Source organism: Hippocampus zosterae, chromosome 13, assembly GCF_025434085.1.
Source record: "Hippocampus zosterae strain Florida chromosome 13, ASM2543408v3, whole genome shotgun sequence".
In the NCBI taxonomy this organism is placed as follows: domain Eukaryota; kingdom Metazoa; phylum Chordata; class Actinopteri; order Syngnathiformes; family Syngnathidae; genus Hippocampus; species Hippocampus zosterae.
Window position 1 is genome coordinate 2744440 of NC_067463.1, and position 19312 is coordinate 2763751.

Consider the following 19312-nt stretch of genomic DNA (forward strand, 5'->3'; position numbering starts at 1 on the left):
GAGACGAACAACCATTCGCACTCACACTCACACCTGGGGACAATTTAGAGTGTTCAATCAGCCTGCCATGCATATTTTTGGAATGTGGGAGGAAACCGGAGCACCCGGAGAAAACCCACGCAGGCCCGGGGAGAACATGCCAACTCCACACAGGGAGGCCGGAGCTGGAGGCCGACGTGCTAACCACTGGACTACCGGGCCGCCCTTACTTTACACAATACATTACAAATAGTTCTATGACTAAATTGTGTGTTTTATGCTTTGCTCAATAAGGGGTTAAGGTCTGGTGATTAACTTGGTCACCATCAGACCTTCCACACTTTACTCTTAATGAAGGCCTTTGTTGTATGGACAGTGTGTTTTCATCATCTTATTGCATGATGAAGCTTCTCCTGACTAGTTTAGATTATTTTTTTTCTGTAAAGTGCCAGACAAAATGGTTTTGCAGACGTCAGAATTCATTCTACTGCGACTATCATGAGCTACATCATCAATAAAGACATCAAAAGAAGAAAAAATATACATAGCCAAACCACAAGATGCAAAACACTCATCAGCAAAAAGAATCGGAAAGCCACATCGGATTTTGCAAATAAGTACAGAGAACAGCCACAAAACTTTTGGAACAAAGAATTATGGACTGATGAGTCCAAGATTAACCCTTACCAATGTGAAGGAAAGGCCAAATTATGGAGGGAAAAAAAGGAGCTGCTTATGATCCAAAATCACAAACTCATCTGTGAAGCATGGTGATGGTCATGTCACGGCTTGGACTTGCACGGCTTGGAACGGGCTCACTCGACCATATTAATTAATATAACCCATGATGTTAGCAGCAGAATGAATGCATCCAAATTAATTGAAAGAAGCTTCATCATACAACAAGATCATGACCCAATTCTCACTGCCAACAAAACAAAGGACTTCATCAGCAGGGAAAAGTAGGTCTTCGATTGGCCAAAACAATTTAGCATTGGGCCCGGTAGTTTTGTGTGATTTTATGATGCTGTGCAGCACTTTTTTTTTTTTAACCTTTGTGTTTCACTTTGGGGCGGCCCGGTAGTCCAGTGGTTAGTACATCGGCTTCACAGTACAGAGGTACCGGGTTCGATTCCAGCTCTGGCCTCCCTGTGTGGAGTTTGCATGTTCTCCCCGGGCCTGCGTGGGTTTTCTCCGGGTGCTCCGGTTTCCTCCCACATTCCAAAAATATGCATGGCAGGCGGATTGAACACTCTAAATTGTCCCTAGGTGTGAGTGTGGGTGCGAATGGTTGTTCGTCTCTGTGTGCCCTGCGATTGGCTGGCAACCGATTCAGGGTGTCCCCCGCCTACTGCCCAGAGACAGCTGGGATAGGCTCCAGCATCCCCCGTGACCCTAGTGAGGATCAAGCGGTTAGGAAGATGAATGAATGAATGAATTTAGCATTGGTCATTCAGAAACAACCCCCCCTCAAACAAACGTGGTTGTAATAAAATCTTCCATAAAGCACTAAATTCGCAGTAATTGTTTTGAGCTACTGAACATGCCACCTCTATCATTCATGCAAGTGTAGACATTTACTGGGATGACATCATTTCTTTATAGCTCCAGGGGGCTGGTAATCTAGAGTTGCTGATAGGCTCACATGGAAAAGGGTGTGATTTTACAATAAAAGCATGAAGCACCTACTGAGTCCAAGTAAAAAAAAACAAGGCCAGGACGTTTTATCTTTGCTCTGGAGTCATCGCAAGACAACAAGGTAAGGCAACATTAAGAATTATAACACTGGATGAGGGTCTATGCACATGTCATTCTCGGTCCTGAAATATGTTTTCAATTGAGTACTTGGTTCCTCTATAAAGATCACAAAAAATACACACAAACAAACAAAAAAACACTGCTTAAGTATTATCCATGCGTGTTTATTTATTTATTTATTTATTTATTTGGTGGGGGGGGGCGGGGGGGGATAGGGTAAAAGCAACTTGTTAAAATGTCCCAGGTTTAAAAAGTGACATTTGAGCTGTTGACAGGAATCGGAATGTGTTCTTTTTAAAAGATAAGGTCAACACGGGATTTCCACAAATTCAAAGTCAACATTTAGTCGAAAACACTGTGGAGTCATGACAACCGGCAGTGTATGCCCAGTGACTCACTGAGTGCCACTCCTTAGCTTGAAAGGGCGAGTGAGATGTGTTATGAGTTGGATTGATGATTCCATATAATCCACACCTTTGCTCTTGGGAGTTACTCAGGCTGAACTCACAGACGGCGACTATTTACTCATACTTAGTTAATATTGATTAACTGAGTGTATAGCGCGTATGTGGCAACACATGTTAGAAGTAGAAGCAAAGTAGGGCAGCACCGTTGAGGTTGAACCTCATGAATGTCGCCACTCTGGTCAATCTCTGGTGCCCCCTTAAATTGGTTGCAAGCCAATCGCAGACATTCTCAATATTCATTTAAAAAAAAAGGTAAACGCGGTTATATGAAGACATAAATGGAACAGTCTTTCTAATCGCCCCTCCTTTAATAATGAATGGTAACTGCATAATGCAACGACAGCCTGTGCTGCAGATGTGCATTTAGTATTTTTTTTCTTTTTAATATAGCCGACTGAGGTTAAGAGGTTCAGACAATGGATGGATGAATATCTATTTCTTTTCACACAAGGCAACACATGCTGTATGTATCTCTATGAGCTATATTAGCCTACTATCAACATGACTAAGTTGGCTACAAATAAAACAACGAACATTCATCATGAAACATTTCTCCCCCCTGCAGTTCGTCCTATAGAGCAGGGGTGCACAAACTTTTTTGACGGAAGATCTACTTTCCAATCAACCAACCTCCCGCAATCGACCGCATACGCACACACTTACACGCATGCCGTAATGAGCAACAGCCATAAAGGCCGCTAAGATGAACGAGGCACGGGATGCACATTTTGCAGCGTGTTATCATAGCTCACGTGTACCATTTAAAATGCTTCTCTCGGCCGCCCTCAAGTACCCTCAGTAAATTGTACATTGTACATAGGCTATGACGCAAATCCTCGTTGACGAAATGTTGAAATGTAATATTTATTCGACACATTTTTACAGCATTGGAAAACTTTTGTGTCATGTTTGTCTTCTTATAGAAAACATTAAAACAAAAAAAAAGATTTCCCTCCCCCATCTTTTTCCATTTTCAAACATTTTAAAAGAAGCTCCAGGGTGCCACAAGGGGGCGCTAAAGAGCTGCATGCGGATCTTGAGCCGTGGGTTGCCAACCCCCGGGTTTGTACCCAATTTTCATGTCTGCCGCAAGCCTAGTGTAGTGAAGTGTAACTCTATGCATTGGCAGAGTTTTTGCTCTGTTGGTCTTTTTATCAGCGCCACGGTGGTAGACTGGTTAGCAAATCCACCTCACAGTACAGAGGTCCAGGGTTAATTTTCCGTCCTTGTGACAATTGCACGTTCTTCCCGTGCCTGCCTGGGTTTTCTTCGAGTATTCCGGTGTTCTCCAATATTTTAAAACATGCATAGTAGGCTGCCCTAAGACAGCTGGGATACGCTCCAGCACGCCTGTGACCCTTGTGAGGATACGCTGTTTGGATAAAGAATGGACAAATGTGTTTTTTTTTCATACACAGGCACAGTGAGAAGTGGGCGTTTGTGCATATGTGAGGGTGAACACAATCAACTTGATTACTGGCCAATCGAAGCGGCTCCTTCTCATCCCCATTAAATTAAGCACAGGTGAAGCATCGGGGAAAAATAACAGACATTGCACTGGAGTCCATGCAGGAGATACGTGCATGCAAATTAAATTTAAAAGGAACGACAAGAAGATGATGATGTAAAGTTGGACCCTTTCAATTGGGCGCTTGGAGACCCCCTTGTACCCACGATCAAACATCTGTCACCCCTGCCCCCCCCGACAACACACAAACCATCCAGTTTTCCAGGACACGGGGCTAACTTCAAAATGCATTCAAGATGGGAATAATAGTAACAACATATTAAATTACTTGATATTTACTGTATGAATTAAACACAATGACATCCACCACGCCTTGCAGTGGAGCGCAAAATCTGATCAAATCCACCAAAATTGCTTGACACTAAATGCACCACAACTTAGTCGATGCTTCAGTCTACTTTTTGTCACCACATTGTCAGGGGGATGTAATAAAAAAACATCTTCGGTCAGCTGGGACACTGTAAACTTGACTTTCCCGGGTGCAAGAATGATGAGGCAGTTTTTATGCCGAGTGTATGTGCACCCGTGTTTGAAAATAGAGCATTCCAAGTTACCTTTCAAAATGAGTGACAACGTGCACAAAGCTGGAAACAAATATTTCTGATTAGATCCCGTGATGGAAAAGGGAGAACCTTCCAACTGCTATTTAGGTCTGTAACAATTTGTAACTGATCTCTCTTTGTTGTGTCCATGTCTTCAGTTGTGCCAAAAGATTGTGAGCACTCCTTCGAACATGATGCCTATCGCCGAAGGCATGTCCCATATCCTACCCAATCACGTTTTGAGAGTGGGTCAAACTATACGTCTGGACCCCGAAGAGGAGACGGTGACTGCGTGTTCACGTCCAAGCGAGCCCAGCAGCCGCATCGGGGATGTGGATCTGGACATTTCCCTGGATAATCTCAACCAGCTCATGCTTGAACTGGATCCGAGCTTTGAACCAATTCAGCCCAACAAAAACCATGCATGCATCATTCCAGCTATAGGTACAAGTATGCTGGCACGGAATTAAATCTTGATCTTAGATAACACCAGAGCAATAAAGCAAGAGGTAAAACAAAACATCGGGAAAAGTGAATGGTATTCCAAATATAACACCGAGGTGATCCAAAGGCATGTTCAGACAAATTTTCTCAATGTTTAATTTTTTGGGAAAATACAACCCAGCCTACAGCAGTTCCTTTTGTTTTCTTGTTGTTGTTTTTTTTTTAAATCGCAGAATAATTGCACCAATGCAGGTGTTCTGGGACTGCTGCCCAGACTTTTATTATGAGACACACCCTGAACCTCTCAGCCTTCTCACACAAAGAACATTTCCATATAAGCCCAGTCGTGGTGTAGAGTTGTTTTCACTTTGTGCCTTTGCAGTAGAAATACATCAGAATCAGAATCATCTGTATTGGCCAAATATGTAAAACACACAAGGAATTTGTCTCCGGTATAACACGCTGCATTAGCATCATCGTAAACAAGGACATGGCAAATAAGTATGGAAAAATAAGTATGGAAGGACATTTCAAAATGTAAGTGAACCGTAGTGCGGTGGTACCACCCAGTGACAACTGTGAGACAATGAGCAAAGTGTCAAGCCTATTCTATTGTATTGCCCATTCTGCTTGTAGCTATACTATAGGTTGTATGTGCATTTCTGGAAGCAAAAATATTTACAATGATCAGATATGTTCAAGGAGTTAACCCCCATGTGCAAAACACAGCCTTTTCTGCGTACTTAAAGCACAATACGAATTTGCTATGTAAATTTGGCTGCGCAAGTTTTTGGTTTGGCTCCTACGCCGACCGCATTTATTTTCCCCTGAGTGAATGAACTGAAGCCATAGTTCCCATCAGCACAGAGACGTTGACCTAACCTGAAGTGAACAAGAACAAGTTAGAACCTCTCTCGGATCGTTGATAAAATTAACACGTCCACCTTGAAAGGATTACTCTGTGCTGTGCAGGCAGTTACCTGCATGAGAATTTTCGGGGTGCAGTTTGTGTGCGTACACTCGCCAAGCCCTTTTAGTCAATATAAAACCAAAGCATGAAGTAGGAGCATGAAGACCAATCATTTACACCCCCCCCCCCCTCACATGTACCCTTTAACAGCAAAACCTTTCCTGTTCTCCCTCAGAAGGATCCTGCTTCTCACCCACGACGTCCTCCAGTGTTCCCGCCACCAGACCGCCCAGTGTCAGCTTCAGTCCCCCGGGCACGCTGGTCTTTTCAGACTCCCACTCCTTTTCGCGGCCTCCGCTGCCGTGTGGGGGGGCACCCAAAAGAAATTCCCCATTGAGGCATGACATATCCTGTTCCCAAGGGTCCCTTCGCTTGTCCTACCCAAATAGGAACAGTGCAGCCTCACTTCTCTCGACATCAACATGTTCAGATACCAGCTACATCCTTGGCAGGTACAACTCATTCGCTTCCTTCGTGAACAATCAATAATAATGAATAAGTCACATGGGCGGCCCAGTGGTTAGTATGTCGACTTCACAGTGCAGAGGTACCGGGTTCAATTCTAGCTCCAGCCTCCCTGTGTTGAGTTTGCATGTTCTCCCCGCGCCTGCGTGGGTTTTCTCCGGGTACTCCGGTTTCCTCCCACATTCCAAAAACATACGTGGCTGAATGAATGAATGAATGAAAAGGCTGATTAAATTGTCCCCAGGTGTGAATGTGAGTGTGGATGGTTGTTCGTCTCTGTGCGCCCTGCGATTGACTGGCAACCGATTCAGGGTGTCCCCTGCCTACTGCCCGAAGACGGCTGGGATAGGCTCCAGCACCCCCCGCGACGCTAGGATCAAGCGGTTTGGAAAATGGATGGATGAATCATTCACAACCACTGACTCAATCAAACGACACAAGAACTAAATTCGCATTTAGAAAGATATCAAGGCTCACTCGTAACCTATTTACAGTGGTTGCACTTTACAATGTGCGTACAACTGCGCTGCATCGTACTGAAAACTGTTCTGAATATTTGACAGTTCACATGCTAATGATGTGTCCAATCAATGAGCTATTCATTCAATGATAAAGTTCAGTGGGGGTTGTAGTTTGCACCGATCTCCATTTTTATTCTCTCGTAGCAGCTCGATTTTAGAGCTTCTATATCAGTGGTCCTCAACTAGAAATGCTGTCGGTCCACTTTTTTTTTTTAATAAGACCAAGGTCCGGTCCCATGCACGGCGGTCATGGGGAGCAGGGCTATACGCCCATTTAGTATGGTCAAGGCAAGCTTATACAAATCGACACTCCTCACAACCAACCAATAATGGGGTGCATGAATATAACAATTATTCACTTTGCCAGTACACAGCAAATAATGAGAGGTATTGTGTTTAGGCACAGGAACTCTTTTATTTTGTTAAGTTGTGCCTGCTTAATAATAGAAACAGCCCTTTTAGGGAAACAAGACATTTTTATATTAACTTTGTTAAACAGTAGTTGTCTTTTTTCCCTTAATTAAACAAAAACAAAACAAAATACTAAATTTACCAAAATAAATACTAAACATGAAAACAAAAATATCCTTTTCATTTGTACAATTCCCCTTTTCACATCCCCTTCTGAAATCACTTAAAAATATATCAGAAGAGGAGTTAAGAACGATTTTAAATACTGACACAAGGTAGCACAGGGATGTGCAGTGCTTTTCTTCCACTAAAGGTGAATGCAATGTCTGAGGCATGCAAATATTATTTGAAGACGCCATTGTGATGTTCATTTCCCATGTTGCGGTGTTCTGTTATTAAACAGCTGCAAAGATCTCCGATGTAGACGGGAGCAGAACTGCACACAATCGAAACCTCCCGCGATTCGTTTTGTGTAATTGTCTGTGTGCGGCTCTCCTAGGCTGAAGCTGTGAGCACAGTGTGGCGTCGCGCAAGCGTCTGTATCATCCATTTTGAATGCGTGTGTATTGGGATAGACGCATGCTGACGCTTATGTATGGACACACCTTAAGTTCAGATGAGCCAATCAGCGCATCGTATATGCTGACGCTTATGTATGGGCACACCTTAAGTTCAGATGAGCCAATCAGCGCATCGTATATGCTGACGCTTATGTATGGTCACACCTTCAGTTCAGAGGAGCCAATCAGCGCATCTTATCGCCGACATGCCCTGGTCAGCCAGGATCTCCAGTGAGTCAAACATTATACACGCAAAGTCGCGCATTACATCTGTTAGTGCACGCAAAGAATACAACGGATAATTTTAACAAGCGATCGCGGACAGAGGAGGTCGGCGGTCCGGTCGTGGAACGCGGTCCGCCAGTTGAGCTTCCTCAACTCTCTATATCATATGATTAGAGAGTCTCTATATCGTATGATTATATTACATTTTTCTCAACTCATGAAAGCTAAACTAAGAATTAAACAACACCACCTCAGTATGACAGGACTGCTAACTACAGCCATTACAACCACAAAATTGCAGCCACATTTGTTTGATGATGCATCCATCCATCCATTTTTTGATCCGCTTATCCTCACAAGGGTTGTGGGTGTGCTGGAGCCTATCCCAGCTGTCTTCCAGCAGTAGGCGGGCTATACCCTGATTATATGATACGTAAAGTACAGTATATTTCAAAATTTTGAGTCAAAGACACTCGTCCATTTGTTTTCTACAATGCTTATGTCCTGTTCAGGCTTACAGGGAAACAAATTAGCACCTTTACAGCGCAAACTGGCCATTACAATCCATTTTGGAAAAAACTTTCTTGTGATGGTGAAAATGTTCATGGATCAATCCGACCTGCTACTCGTCTCATCATAAAAAATATATCTACTGTAGGTCATCTTCTTTGTAGCTATATTTTTGTTTGTTTGTTTGTTTTACTTGTATGTACATCACAATGAGTATATTTGGCCTGCAACATGACAGGAGGGTCAAATTACTTTTTTTTTCCCGTATATAATGCAGGACATTGACCTAAAGCAGGGGTGCCCATTAGGTAGATCCTGATCTACCGGTAGATCTAAGACAGGTCCCAAGTAGATCCGAGGACTGTCAAGAAGAAAAAAAACAAACAACCATTTAATATATTTTTGCATTAATATACACTGCACACTAATAATCTTATCAGTCTCATTTTCACCAAAAAAATATTTCAAAATTAAATAAAGCAGGTAAACCTTAAATTTACAGTGGCGCGTGATTACATCACCGGAAGTTGTTAGCGCTCAGCAGTTTGCAATTGCAGCTTGTGATCAGAGCTGTTGCGCTCTATCTTTTATCGTCATGATTCTCATTCAGAGTTTGCTTCGTGTTCAATTCACCGAGGGCACGAGCAAAGAATAGGAATCTAGGAGGGCCCAGGGAAGCACTTTAAAACGGTACGTGTGAGCTACGATAGTTAACAGGCTGCAAAAGTGCGTCGCATGCCTCCATTTCAGGCTGTTTCTCATCATGGCGTGCGCGTGTGTGCATGTGTGTGTGTGTGTGGGTGTGCGCGTGCGTATGCGCGCGGCGGTAAGGGTAGAGGTTAGTTGATCGAAAAGTAAATCTTGGATCCAAAAAGTTTGGGCACCCCTGACCTAAAGGGCTATTCGCTGGTCACGCTGAAACATTATAATGTGTACTTGTAAATATTTTAACTTTTGTTGTTGTGAAAATTGGCTTTCAACAAAAAAAGAGACTTTACAGAATTGTCCCTTGTATTGGCCCCCGAACTTAAAGATATAAGAATAAACAAATCGGAAATTGTTTTGGAGGAAATAACTTGCTTGCTTTGTTGTGCTAACTATGGTAACATAACTGTTTTAGCCCCCCCATTAAAAAAACATATATATATATATATATATATATATATATATATATATATATATATATATATATATATATATATATATATATATATATATATATATATATATATATATATATATATATATATATACACACACACACACACACATATACCTGTATATACAAATGGTGGTCTTTTTTACAGTGTGTACTGATCCTCTTGTCCTCATATAGCACCCAGTCTTTGGCCAGCGAAGATGCAGACGGTCTTGGATCAGTCCTCTCTCTCAGTGATGGGTGTAGGACAAGGCAGTATATGGCCCAAGATGGGTCAGAGAAGCGAGGACAGGAGATGCCAGCCAACTGCTCAAGGAGCAGTCCTGAGCAGTCACTCTCTGGGTCTTTTACTGATATTCCATTGTTGCTGATCAATGGCGTACCACATCAGGACAGTAAGAAATCTTCTTCAGACAACGAAATAGCACAGAAGCCATTTACTTGTCACAGTGAGTCTCAAGCATTGTTGTTTGTGTCTATACTGGCTATTCTTTGGAACTTCATCCAACTGACTCCATTTAAACATTTTCTTGCCGATTTCAGGTTCCGAAGCCCATTTAAATGGGAGTCAGTCATCAATGAAATTTGTTATGGACTCTTCGAAAATTTGGTTCCGTCCTCATATAAGCAGAGCAGAAGGTAAGAGTCCCATCGTAGGGCATATTTCGCAAAACAGTTATGGAGAGCATTTTTATGAGAAAGCTAACACAGCTTAAGTTCACTCTTTTGCAGTGAAAAAAAAGGAAGTGCATCAGGAATAACAACATCTTATGTCTGATCCACTTCAGCTGAGGCCTTTGTGAAGGACAAGGAACCAGGAACATTTGTGGTGAGGGACAGCACTACATACAGAGGAAGTTTTGGTCTTGCCATGAAGGTTGACCAAGCAGCAGCCAGTTCTGCAACTGCAGACATTGGTAGGTTTGAGGCCATGTGGTTATTTTCGGATTTGTTTTTAAATGTAACAGCTGCATTTCTGTGACCAGTACATAATGATGTCAAGTTTTAAAAGGGCCTCATGACTCACTGACTTTACCTAACCCAACTGATGGGAATGGGCACACCCTTTCCTTGACAAGGAATATGGGACCATTTTATATAGGCAGGCTAATGGTCTACTGGTTCAGTACAGAGGTGCAAGGTTAAATTCCGGCTCCGCCCTTCCTGTGTGGAGTTTGCATGTTCTCCCCGGGCCTGCGTGGGTTTTCTCCGGGTGCTCCGGTTTCCTCCCACATTCCAAAAATATGCATGGCAGGCTGATTGAACACTCTAAATTGTTCCTAGGTGTGAGTGTGAGCGTAGATGGTTGTTCGTCTCTGTGTGCCCTGCGATTGGCTGGCAACCGATTTAGGGTGTCCCCCGCCTACTGCCCGGAGACAGCTGGGATAGGCTCCAGCACCCCCCGTGACCCTAGTGAGGATCAAGCGGTTAGGAAGATGAATGAATGAATGAATATATAAGAGCTGTCAACCAATTAAAATATTTAATCTAATTCAAAATGCAACTTTCATAATTAACTCAAATTCACAAAAAAAATCTTGTGATTACTCGCCCATTTTTTTTATCGTTTCTGAATTTCCTTTTGTATTTTTTGGCCTATTTTCCCCCATTTTAATGCTCTCATCAACATGGAATCATGAATCCGGTTTCTATGTGCAAAATGCAAATATTTACTGAAATAACAATTTCGACTTTCAATGTTACATGTCCATTTTTCACACATAATCTCTCACACAATATTACTGTCCATCAACAACAGTGAAAAAAATATTTTGTCACACAACAGCTGTTTTAACAGCTCTTTTTATGGCATCAGAACAGAGCAATATAACATTATAATGTGCACATCAAAGGTAAACTAGAACTCAGCCTATCATGGATTTAAGCCATGGTTGCATACTTCGTTTTTCTCAAGTTTGCTTTGAACACAGCAGTCTGTTTCTGTATGTTTGTTGACGAATAACGAGACACCGGACACCAGGGTTCATTATGTGCCGCTGTATTCAAAACTGCCGGCCGAAAAAAAAAGTGCACGTGTTGCCCCGTGTTGCTGGGGCAAACCATTCTGAAAGTGGGGGTTTCACTCCTCCGAACACAGTCACGCTATGTTGATTGTGTTGGTCCTTCTTGCGCGGGAGTCTCTCTATGGTTTTGTGTAGACATCATTTCGGATGACTACACTTGGTTCGATGACAACACTGGAGACGTTTTATTTTCGCTAGGTCGCTACCATTCCAGCGCACCGTCACTGTCAGACGAACACAGAGAAGCTCCACCCACTCTATTTATATGGACACGGAACACTGTAACCTTCCACACAAAATAGTTCCAAACAAGTAACAATCGTGTCAGTGGCATACATCGTATACCTGTAACTTTGGTCTTGCCAGTGGACCAATCTGGCAACTTTTTAAAAGAAAACTTTCCATTCATAAACTCTTTAAGTATCCGTGTCTCACGTTGCCGTGGCTGGCAAAACAGACATACGCATGGTCTTCTGCAGCGCGCTTGTTGTTTTGTTTCTGGTGTATTTATGGAGCAATAAATATATGGAGTATATATATTTTAGTCCGGGGGGAAAATAGTCATCAAAAATGTTTGACAAATGAAGGACAAAACCAAAGAATGAGAAGTTCCAAAAAAGCGGGTTGTCGCTGCTGCTCCTGCTGGCCTGCTAGCCGGAAGGTTGAAAATGGCAAGTCAAGGATATATATATATATATATATATATATATATATATATATATATATATATATATATATATATATATATATATATATATATATATATATATATATATATATATATATATATATATATATATATATACACACACAAATAGAATTCTATTCCACCAACTGAAAGGTAGACCCGTCTTTGTTGTTCCTGATGTTTGTTGTGTGTGACCCAAACAGGAGGAGAGGGCGGTTTGAAGTTTGTCAAACACTTCCTCATCGAATCAACAGCAAAGGGTGTTCGCGTTAAAGGCTCTTCTCAGGAACCGTACTTTGGTAAGGTCAACAACACTTTGTTTGTCAAATAATCTTCTTGAGGAAAGCAGGAAGGTCATGAAAGGAAACTGCTGCGATTAACAGAAAAAAAAACTGAAGTGGGGTTAAATATCTTAAGCGTGCTTGGACAAGACACAGTAAAGTAGGTCAGCTTGATTGCTTCCATTTCTTTTCCTGGTACGTCACAATTAATCATAACTGCCCTTGCGTCTTACGATGATGTCATTGTCGACGCGACTGAGCTGGAGCCTATCCCATCTGCCTCTAGGCCTGAGATGGGGCACACCCTGGACTGGTTGCCAGTCAAGTGTATTTCGGATAAATTGTCAGGTTGGTCCAATTTGACACTCAGGAATAACCAAAAGGAGGAGACAAGAGACTCGATTCTGGTACCAGGAGGGAACGAGGAGAAGCGTTCGGTTTCAGTTCTCGGCACGTAACCCTAACGATCTCCCCCTTCACCTCCTCATTTATTGGGAAAGCTACTACATAGGTGTGTCCATCCTAAAGGGTGGGGGCTGTTGAACACACACTGAACTTGTTTGACTATGTGTGTGTATGTGAGTGCAATTTACGTACATGTGTGCAAATGTCACATGAACATCACGTTGCAGCTGGTGTTGATGTCTCCATTCACTGTTCACCCTTGCTCACTGTTTAGTCTTAACAGTTATCTCTTCCCAACCACGTCCTCGGAAAGGTGGTTGCGACCCTAACCTTTCACACAGTACAGCAAGCAAAAGTGATCATATAATTAAGAATATATAATGATTATAGATGTGAGTAAATAATAAAGGATATATCTTTATTGCAAGCATAAGCGTTCTTCATTGCAGGCAAAGCTAACTAATGATTGCAAGCATAAGCGTTCTTCTTTGCAAGCAAAATCAAACTATCATGACAGGCAGAAGCATTCTTCTTTGCAAGCATAAATTGTCGATCGAATAATTCGCGAATGTATGATTACTAAAAAATAATATACCCAACATAAATACAATAATTTACAATCTTTTTCATTCTGACATTCTTGGAGTAATTCTGAGTACGCAGACAAAGCACACACAAGCAGCGGAAGGAGAACATGCAAACTTCTCATAGCCACAAAACCTGAGCTACAGAACCGTGAGCCAGATAAACCCTTGGGGTTTTATTTTCAGTTTCTCTTACACTATGGCATAGTACTGACAAAAACAATGCCTCGAGGGGCATTCTATGTTTTCTTTTTCGACTGTTAATTACATCACACGAGCAGCCCGGTGATCCAGTGTTTATCACATCGACCACAGAGGTCGTGGGTTCGGTCCTGGCTCTGGCCTTCCTGTGTGGAGTTTGTGTGTTCTCCTCAGGCAGCATGGGTTTTCTCCGTGTTTCCTCCCACATTCCAAAAATGGCAGGCTGATTGAACACTCCAAATTGTCCCGAGGTGTGAGTGTGAGCGCGGATGGTTGTTCGTCTCTGTTTTGGCTGGCAACTAGTTCAGGTTGTCCCCCATCTACTGCCCCAAGACAGCTGGAATAGGCTCCAGCACTCCCCTGACCCTTTTGAGGATGAAGCGGATCGGAAAATGGATGGATGTAGTTACATGATACACTTTGCGGAACATAGCTCGGGGTACTGGGCACTCAAATTATATGAGGAGTGGGCCAATAATTTCCTTCCAGGACTGTATTTTACATTAGAACAACCTCAATGCACACCACAAAAACAACAGTTCACAAAAAGGATACTGCATATCCTGAAATAATGATCACATGACTCACAAATGCAGTTAATCAGTATGACTGTTTCGTGGTACAAAAAGCAGATATTCTGTGTGGAAATGAAAGAAAGGCCAATTGTGTCCTCTGTGGTATGACTGGCAATGGATGGATGCACAGGCTTCATGAATTTTACATATGTGGTTCGATTAGTAGTAATTCATTAGTTTGGCTTGAAAAAAACAGTACATACCGGTAAGTAGTATAAGTATTGGTCCTCTGGTTTCCTCCCACATTCCAAAAACATGCATCGTAGGTTGATTGAATGCTCTCAATTGAGTGTGAGCGTGGATGGCTGTTTGTCCATGTGTGCCCTGCGATTGGCTGGCTTCCAGTCTCAGCGTCTTGCATTGCAGCAGCCTCTCACGGTTGTGTGAATATATGGGTGAGGAGGGTGAGGCTTTGTAAAACGATTTAGAATCCATATGGTGTGGGTAAAGTGTGATATAATTGCACTCCATTTAGCGTTTGTTGTCGTCATTTTTGTTGTCGAATTATTTTTGAAATGTTCTCTTTTTTACAGGAAGTCTCTCTGCTCTGGTGTACCAGCATACTATTTCCACTTTTGCTTTACCTTGCAAATTACTGCTCCGCTCCCAAGGTAAAGTATGTGTGTGCGTGTGTGTGTGCGCGTGTGTGTGTGTGTGTGTGTGCGTGTGTGTGTGTGTGTATGTGTGTGTGTGTGTGTGTGTGTGTGCGTGCGTAGGATGAATTAAAGATGACGTGGATTTTTTGAGGCGGAGCTCGGGTGTTGCGATAAGGCAAGAAGCTATTTGCTGTCAAGCAGTCCAGGGTCTGTAGAGCAAAGCAATCCCACATAAAGATGAAGTAAAACCATAATTTGCATTCTGATATGAGGAGGCGGCAGCACATCACCAAGCCACCAAATTACACTGTCTGTTTCAATAATGTCTTCTTCACTTGACTTGTCTGACAACAGGACCGAGTGGAGAAGAGAGAACAAAAGACAAATCACCCTTCGAGAAAAAGAAAGGAACAGGTAAGATGCTGTGATATTAGACAGTTTTAGTTTTGAGAACTGCCAACTAATAACGCGAAGGAAAGTGGAGTAAAGAAATAAAATGAAACGGACGTTATTTTTTGCATTCTGTGTAGATAAGATTGAAATGAAACATACCAGCGTTTTTTATTATTATTTTTTTTTTTACATTGCAAAGCAGTTCCCAGGTGTCTTTAGAACATGCCTTTCTTTTGTCAGAGTACACCAATACAGTACAATAAATGCAAGAAGCAATCCTGTCGCATAAAAATCATCATTGTGGGTTCTACAAATATTTTGTGTTTATTTCAGCCTGCAATTTCATCTACCTGAATGCTGTCCCCACTGAGATGTTGACAGGACCTTGCGCAGTGGAGAAGGCGGTCTCCCTCACCCTCCAACTGCCGTCGGGCTCCTTTGAACCCGTCATCGTCAACCTGAAAGTGTCTTTGAAAGGCATCACAGTGACAGACATCAACAGGAAGTAAGACGGCACGTTTGTCACAATGAGACATTCATTCATTCATTCATCTTCCGTGCCGCTTGATCCTCACTACGGTCGCGGGGGTGCTGGAGCCTATCCCAGCTGTCTTCGGGCAGTAGGCGGGGGACACCCTGAATCGGTTGCCAGCCAATCGCAGGGCACACAGAAACGAACAACCATCCGCACTCACACTCACACCTAGGGACAATTTAGAGTGTTGATTCAGCCTGCTACGCATGTTTTTGGAATGTGGGAGGCAAACCGGAGCACCCGGAGGAAACCCACGCAGGCCCGGGGAGAACATGCAAACTCCACACAGGGAGGCATTGTGAGTAAAATTCCATGTGAACATATTTTTTATTTTTCCAGGCAGTTCTTCAGGCGCCATTACCCCGCTCACCTGCTTAGTTATGGTGGAAATGATCCAGAGGATCGGAGGTGAGGGTTCATTATAATGGAATCACAGTGAATGCACACAACTGACAAGACTAGCAGTTGGACTTGCTTTTCACACTGGTTATAATATTGATCATGTGATGTGTTATTCTATAGGGCTTCAAATCCGATTCCGGCCTTCCTGCGTGGAGATTGCATGTTCTCCCCGTGCCTGCGTGGGTGTTCTCCGAGTACTCCGGTTTCCACCCACATTCCAAAAACATGCATGACAGGGTGATTGAACACTCAAAATTGTCCCTAGGTGTGACTGGGAGCGCGGATGACAGATGGGACATGTTCCAGCACGCCCTGCGACCCTTGTGAGGATAAGTGGATCTGAAAATGGATGGATGGATGGATAATAAAAATAAAGCTAATAGCATTAGCTGAAATGGCTCTCACAGCCTTCACATAGTACATTGATTTTTTATTCTCGCAATAACTGAATAGGTGTTCTTTGGGTGTTTTTAGATTTTGTAGCAAAGCTGATCAGGTCATTTCATTTCCATTGTCCTTTCTACTTACGTTTCCTGTCAACATAGCATATGGCCAGTGTAAAATAAATCACCCTACGTGCAGATTGTAGTATTTGAGGCATTATCCATCATTTTCTACACCGCTTGTCCTCATTTTGGGGGACACCTTAGACTGGTTGCCAGCCAATCGCAGGGCACATATGACAAACAGTTACGCTCACATTCAAAGCTACAGACAATTTAGTGTTCGGGTAACCTAACATTCATGGTTTTGGAATGTGGAAGGAAGCGGGAGTACCTTACCCAAACCCCGCATAGGACATCCAAACTCTTGAAACTCAGAACTTTGAGGCAAATAAGGGGCTGCCCCTTATTTGAGGCAAATATTGTACTGGATAAAATAGCCACTTGTTATTCCATTGGGGAAAAAAACCCTCTGTCTTTTGCTCAAGATTTTCTTTCTTTCTTTCTTTTTCCTGTTACAGGTGGAGAAAAGGTTTAAATTTTGGTGCAAGGTAGGCAAGTTGTTTTGTGTGTAATGTGACAGAATAACAGCTAACATGTATAATTTGACATCAATATTCATCGTCTTTGAAATGATGTATGTCTTAAATTCGAAATAGTTTACAGTTATTCCTTTTGTTTGTAGGCTGTTTGGTTTTGTAGCAAAAGGTGTGGAGGCGGGCATGGAGAATGTTTGCCATGTCTTTGCTGAATATGACCCTCTGCAGCCCTGCAGCACAGCTGTCAATGTTATTCAGGCTGTCGTCGCCAAATCTTAGGTGCTCGAATACTGAAATACCATCAAGCATCGGGTTCTTCGCATGGACTGTCTCTATATTTTTCAGGTAAAACTGCTCAGAGTTGAAGCAACCACCAATAATCTTACCTTCAAGTAACAGCTTTCAAACCATGTGGATGGCAAACTGGCTTGTCATATGCACAATAGCTTCTATGTCATTGTCACGGCAAACCTCGATTTGCCGACTTAAGCTGTCTGTAATACTGCTGGAGCAATCAAAACACCTTTTGTGTTTTGTTATTTCTCGTGTGAGCTTGCGTGCATGGTGTAAGGCTTGTATACGCGCGCTAAAATAATCAGACGTGTTACGACATCAACATGCTCTGGGACTGTCTAGCACTTAAATCCACTGTCTTTGCTCCTTTGGCGACCATGTCTTTGCTGGTAACCAATCATTCCTGTCGATTTCAGTCGTAGTATTTGCCATAGTGGTTTCGAGTACATAAGATTTCACTTTGCAACTGTATGGGAAGCCCTTGGGCAGACAATAAAACAGGCTGTGGTACTTGAAGAACCTTCATACTACTTAGTTGTATAATATTTTAAAACAAATATTCAAACAATTTGCCTGGGATAGGGAAAGTCAAAGGTACGATCCAAGAGTCAAGAGAAAATTCAATTGTCAACGGTTTAGAGGTGTTGAAATCCTTGCGCGGCATGATTAATGTCGCTGTTTTTAACACAGTATTATTCCCATTTATGAAAAAGAAACAAATCCCATTTTGGGAAAATCTGGGACCAAACATCTAACCCAACCGTAAATGTTGAGCCAAAGACTGAATTGGATTCAGAAAACAAACATCGGCTAACCGTATTTTCTGGGAGAATGAAACTGCATTTCGATACAGCAACACCTCTAACATACACATTAACCGTATTGGTGTAGAATTTTTTTTTCTCTGGAGTAAACCGGCCACTACTAGTACTAAAATACCAAAAGTAGAACTCTGGACTTATGTTTGGACGGTTATGTGAGACACAACATGTAAAACACTTGAACGATTTTTGAACGAATGATTTTATTTTTTTAACACTCGCTCTCTTTTTATGTCCTAATATGAGTTAGAATGGTCACGGGCATCCCCTCAGCCTGTCACAAGCACATTGGCTTTAACATGAACATATGCACATAATGTTAGTCTTCCCCATCACCATGATTGATGCTCATCACTGGAACGGAGCATAAATTTCAACAAAGTACTTTATGTGAATTAACTTCTCCCCATTAAAAAGTAACAATCTGTCAAACTATAGGGGCACATAGATTAAATTTATGGGTGCTTGCGCACCCTCAAAAATGGGCAAGAAAGTCCTCCACACGAGACCAATCAAAACGCAGCATGATCTGTCCGGAAGGCATATTTTGACTGATTCATGTATGAAGATACGGTGCATCTAAGACGGGTTGCAGATTAGAGGAACATTTGTTTGTAACAAACAAAAATATATTTTTAGACAGCTTTTATTAAGGCAAATGCACAATCTTGAAATGTATAGGCTCCAAATAATCTGTGGAATGAAACTAGCACCTTTCTTGTACAGCATGATGTTTTATGGTATTTGATAATCAACATATACAAATCAGTGTTGCTTTGCTTCATTATATCGATTGTATAATATTGTGATGAAACATTAGAAGGTTGAGAAGAATAAAATCGAAATTGTCTGGGTCATCTCGAAGCAAAAACATTGCAGGGATGCACTATAGATATTTATTGCACTGCCTTGTCAACAGTGTATACTGTTTATTCTTGTCTGTTTACTTTTTGTCATGATGAATAAACATGTTGAGCTTGTGTCAACGTACA

The 19312-nt window shown here is 42.2% G+C and overlaps 1 protein-coding gene across 1 annotated transcript; it reads left to right on the forward strand.

Annotated features, from left to right (window-relative positions):
- Positions 1-203: 203 nt before the first annotated feature.
- Positions 204-19310, forward strand: LOC127612996 (tensin-4-like). Its single transcript, XM_052083873.1, has 14 exons — positions 204-985; positions 1437-1738; positions 4433-4718; positions 5864-6140; positions 9717-9988; positions 10083-10178; positions 10328-10456; positions 12455-12550; positions 14831-14908; positions 15248-15307; positions 15620-15791; positions 16161-16229; positions 17188-17217; positions 17352-19310. The coding sequence occupies exons 3-14, from the start codon at positions 4466-4468 to the stop codon at positions 17482-17484; spliced, it is 1665 nt and encodes a 554-aa protein (XP_051939833.1). The 5' UTR covers positions 204-985; positions 1437-1738; positions 4433-4465; the 3' UTR covers positions 17485-19310.
- The last annotated feature ends 2 nt before the right edge of the window (positions 19311-19312 follow it).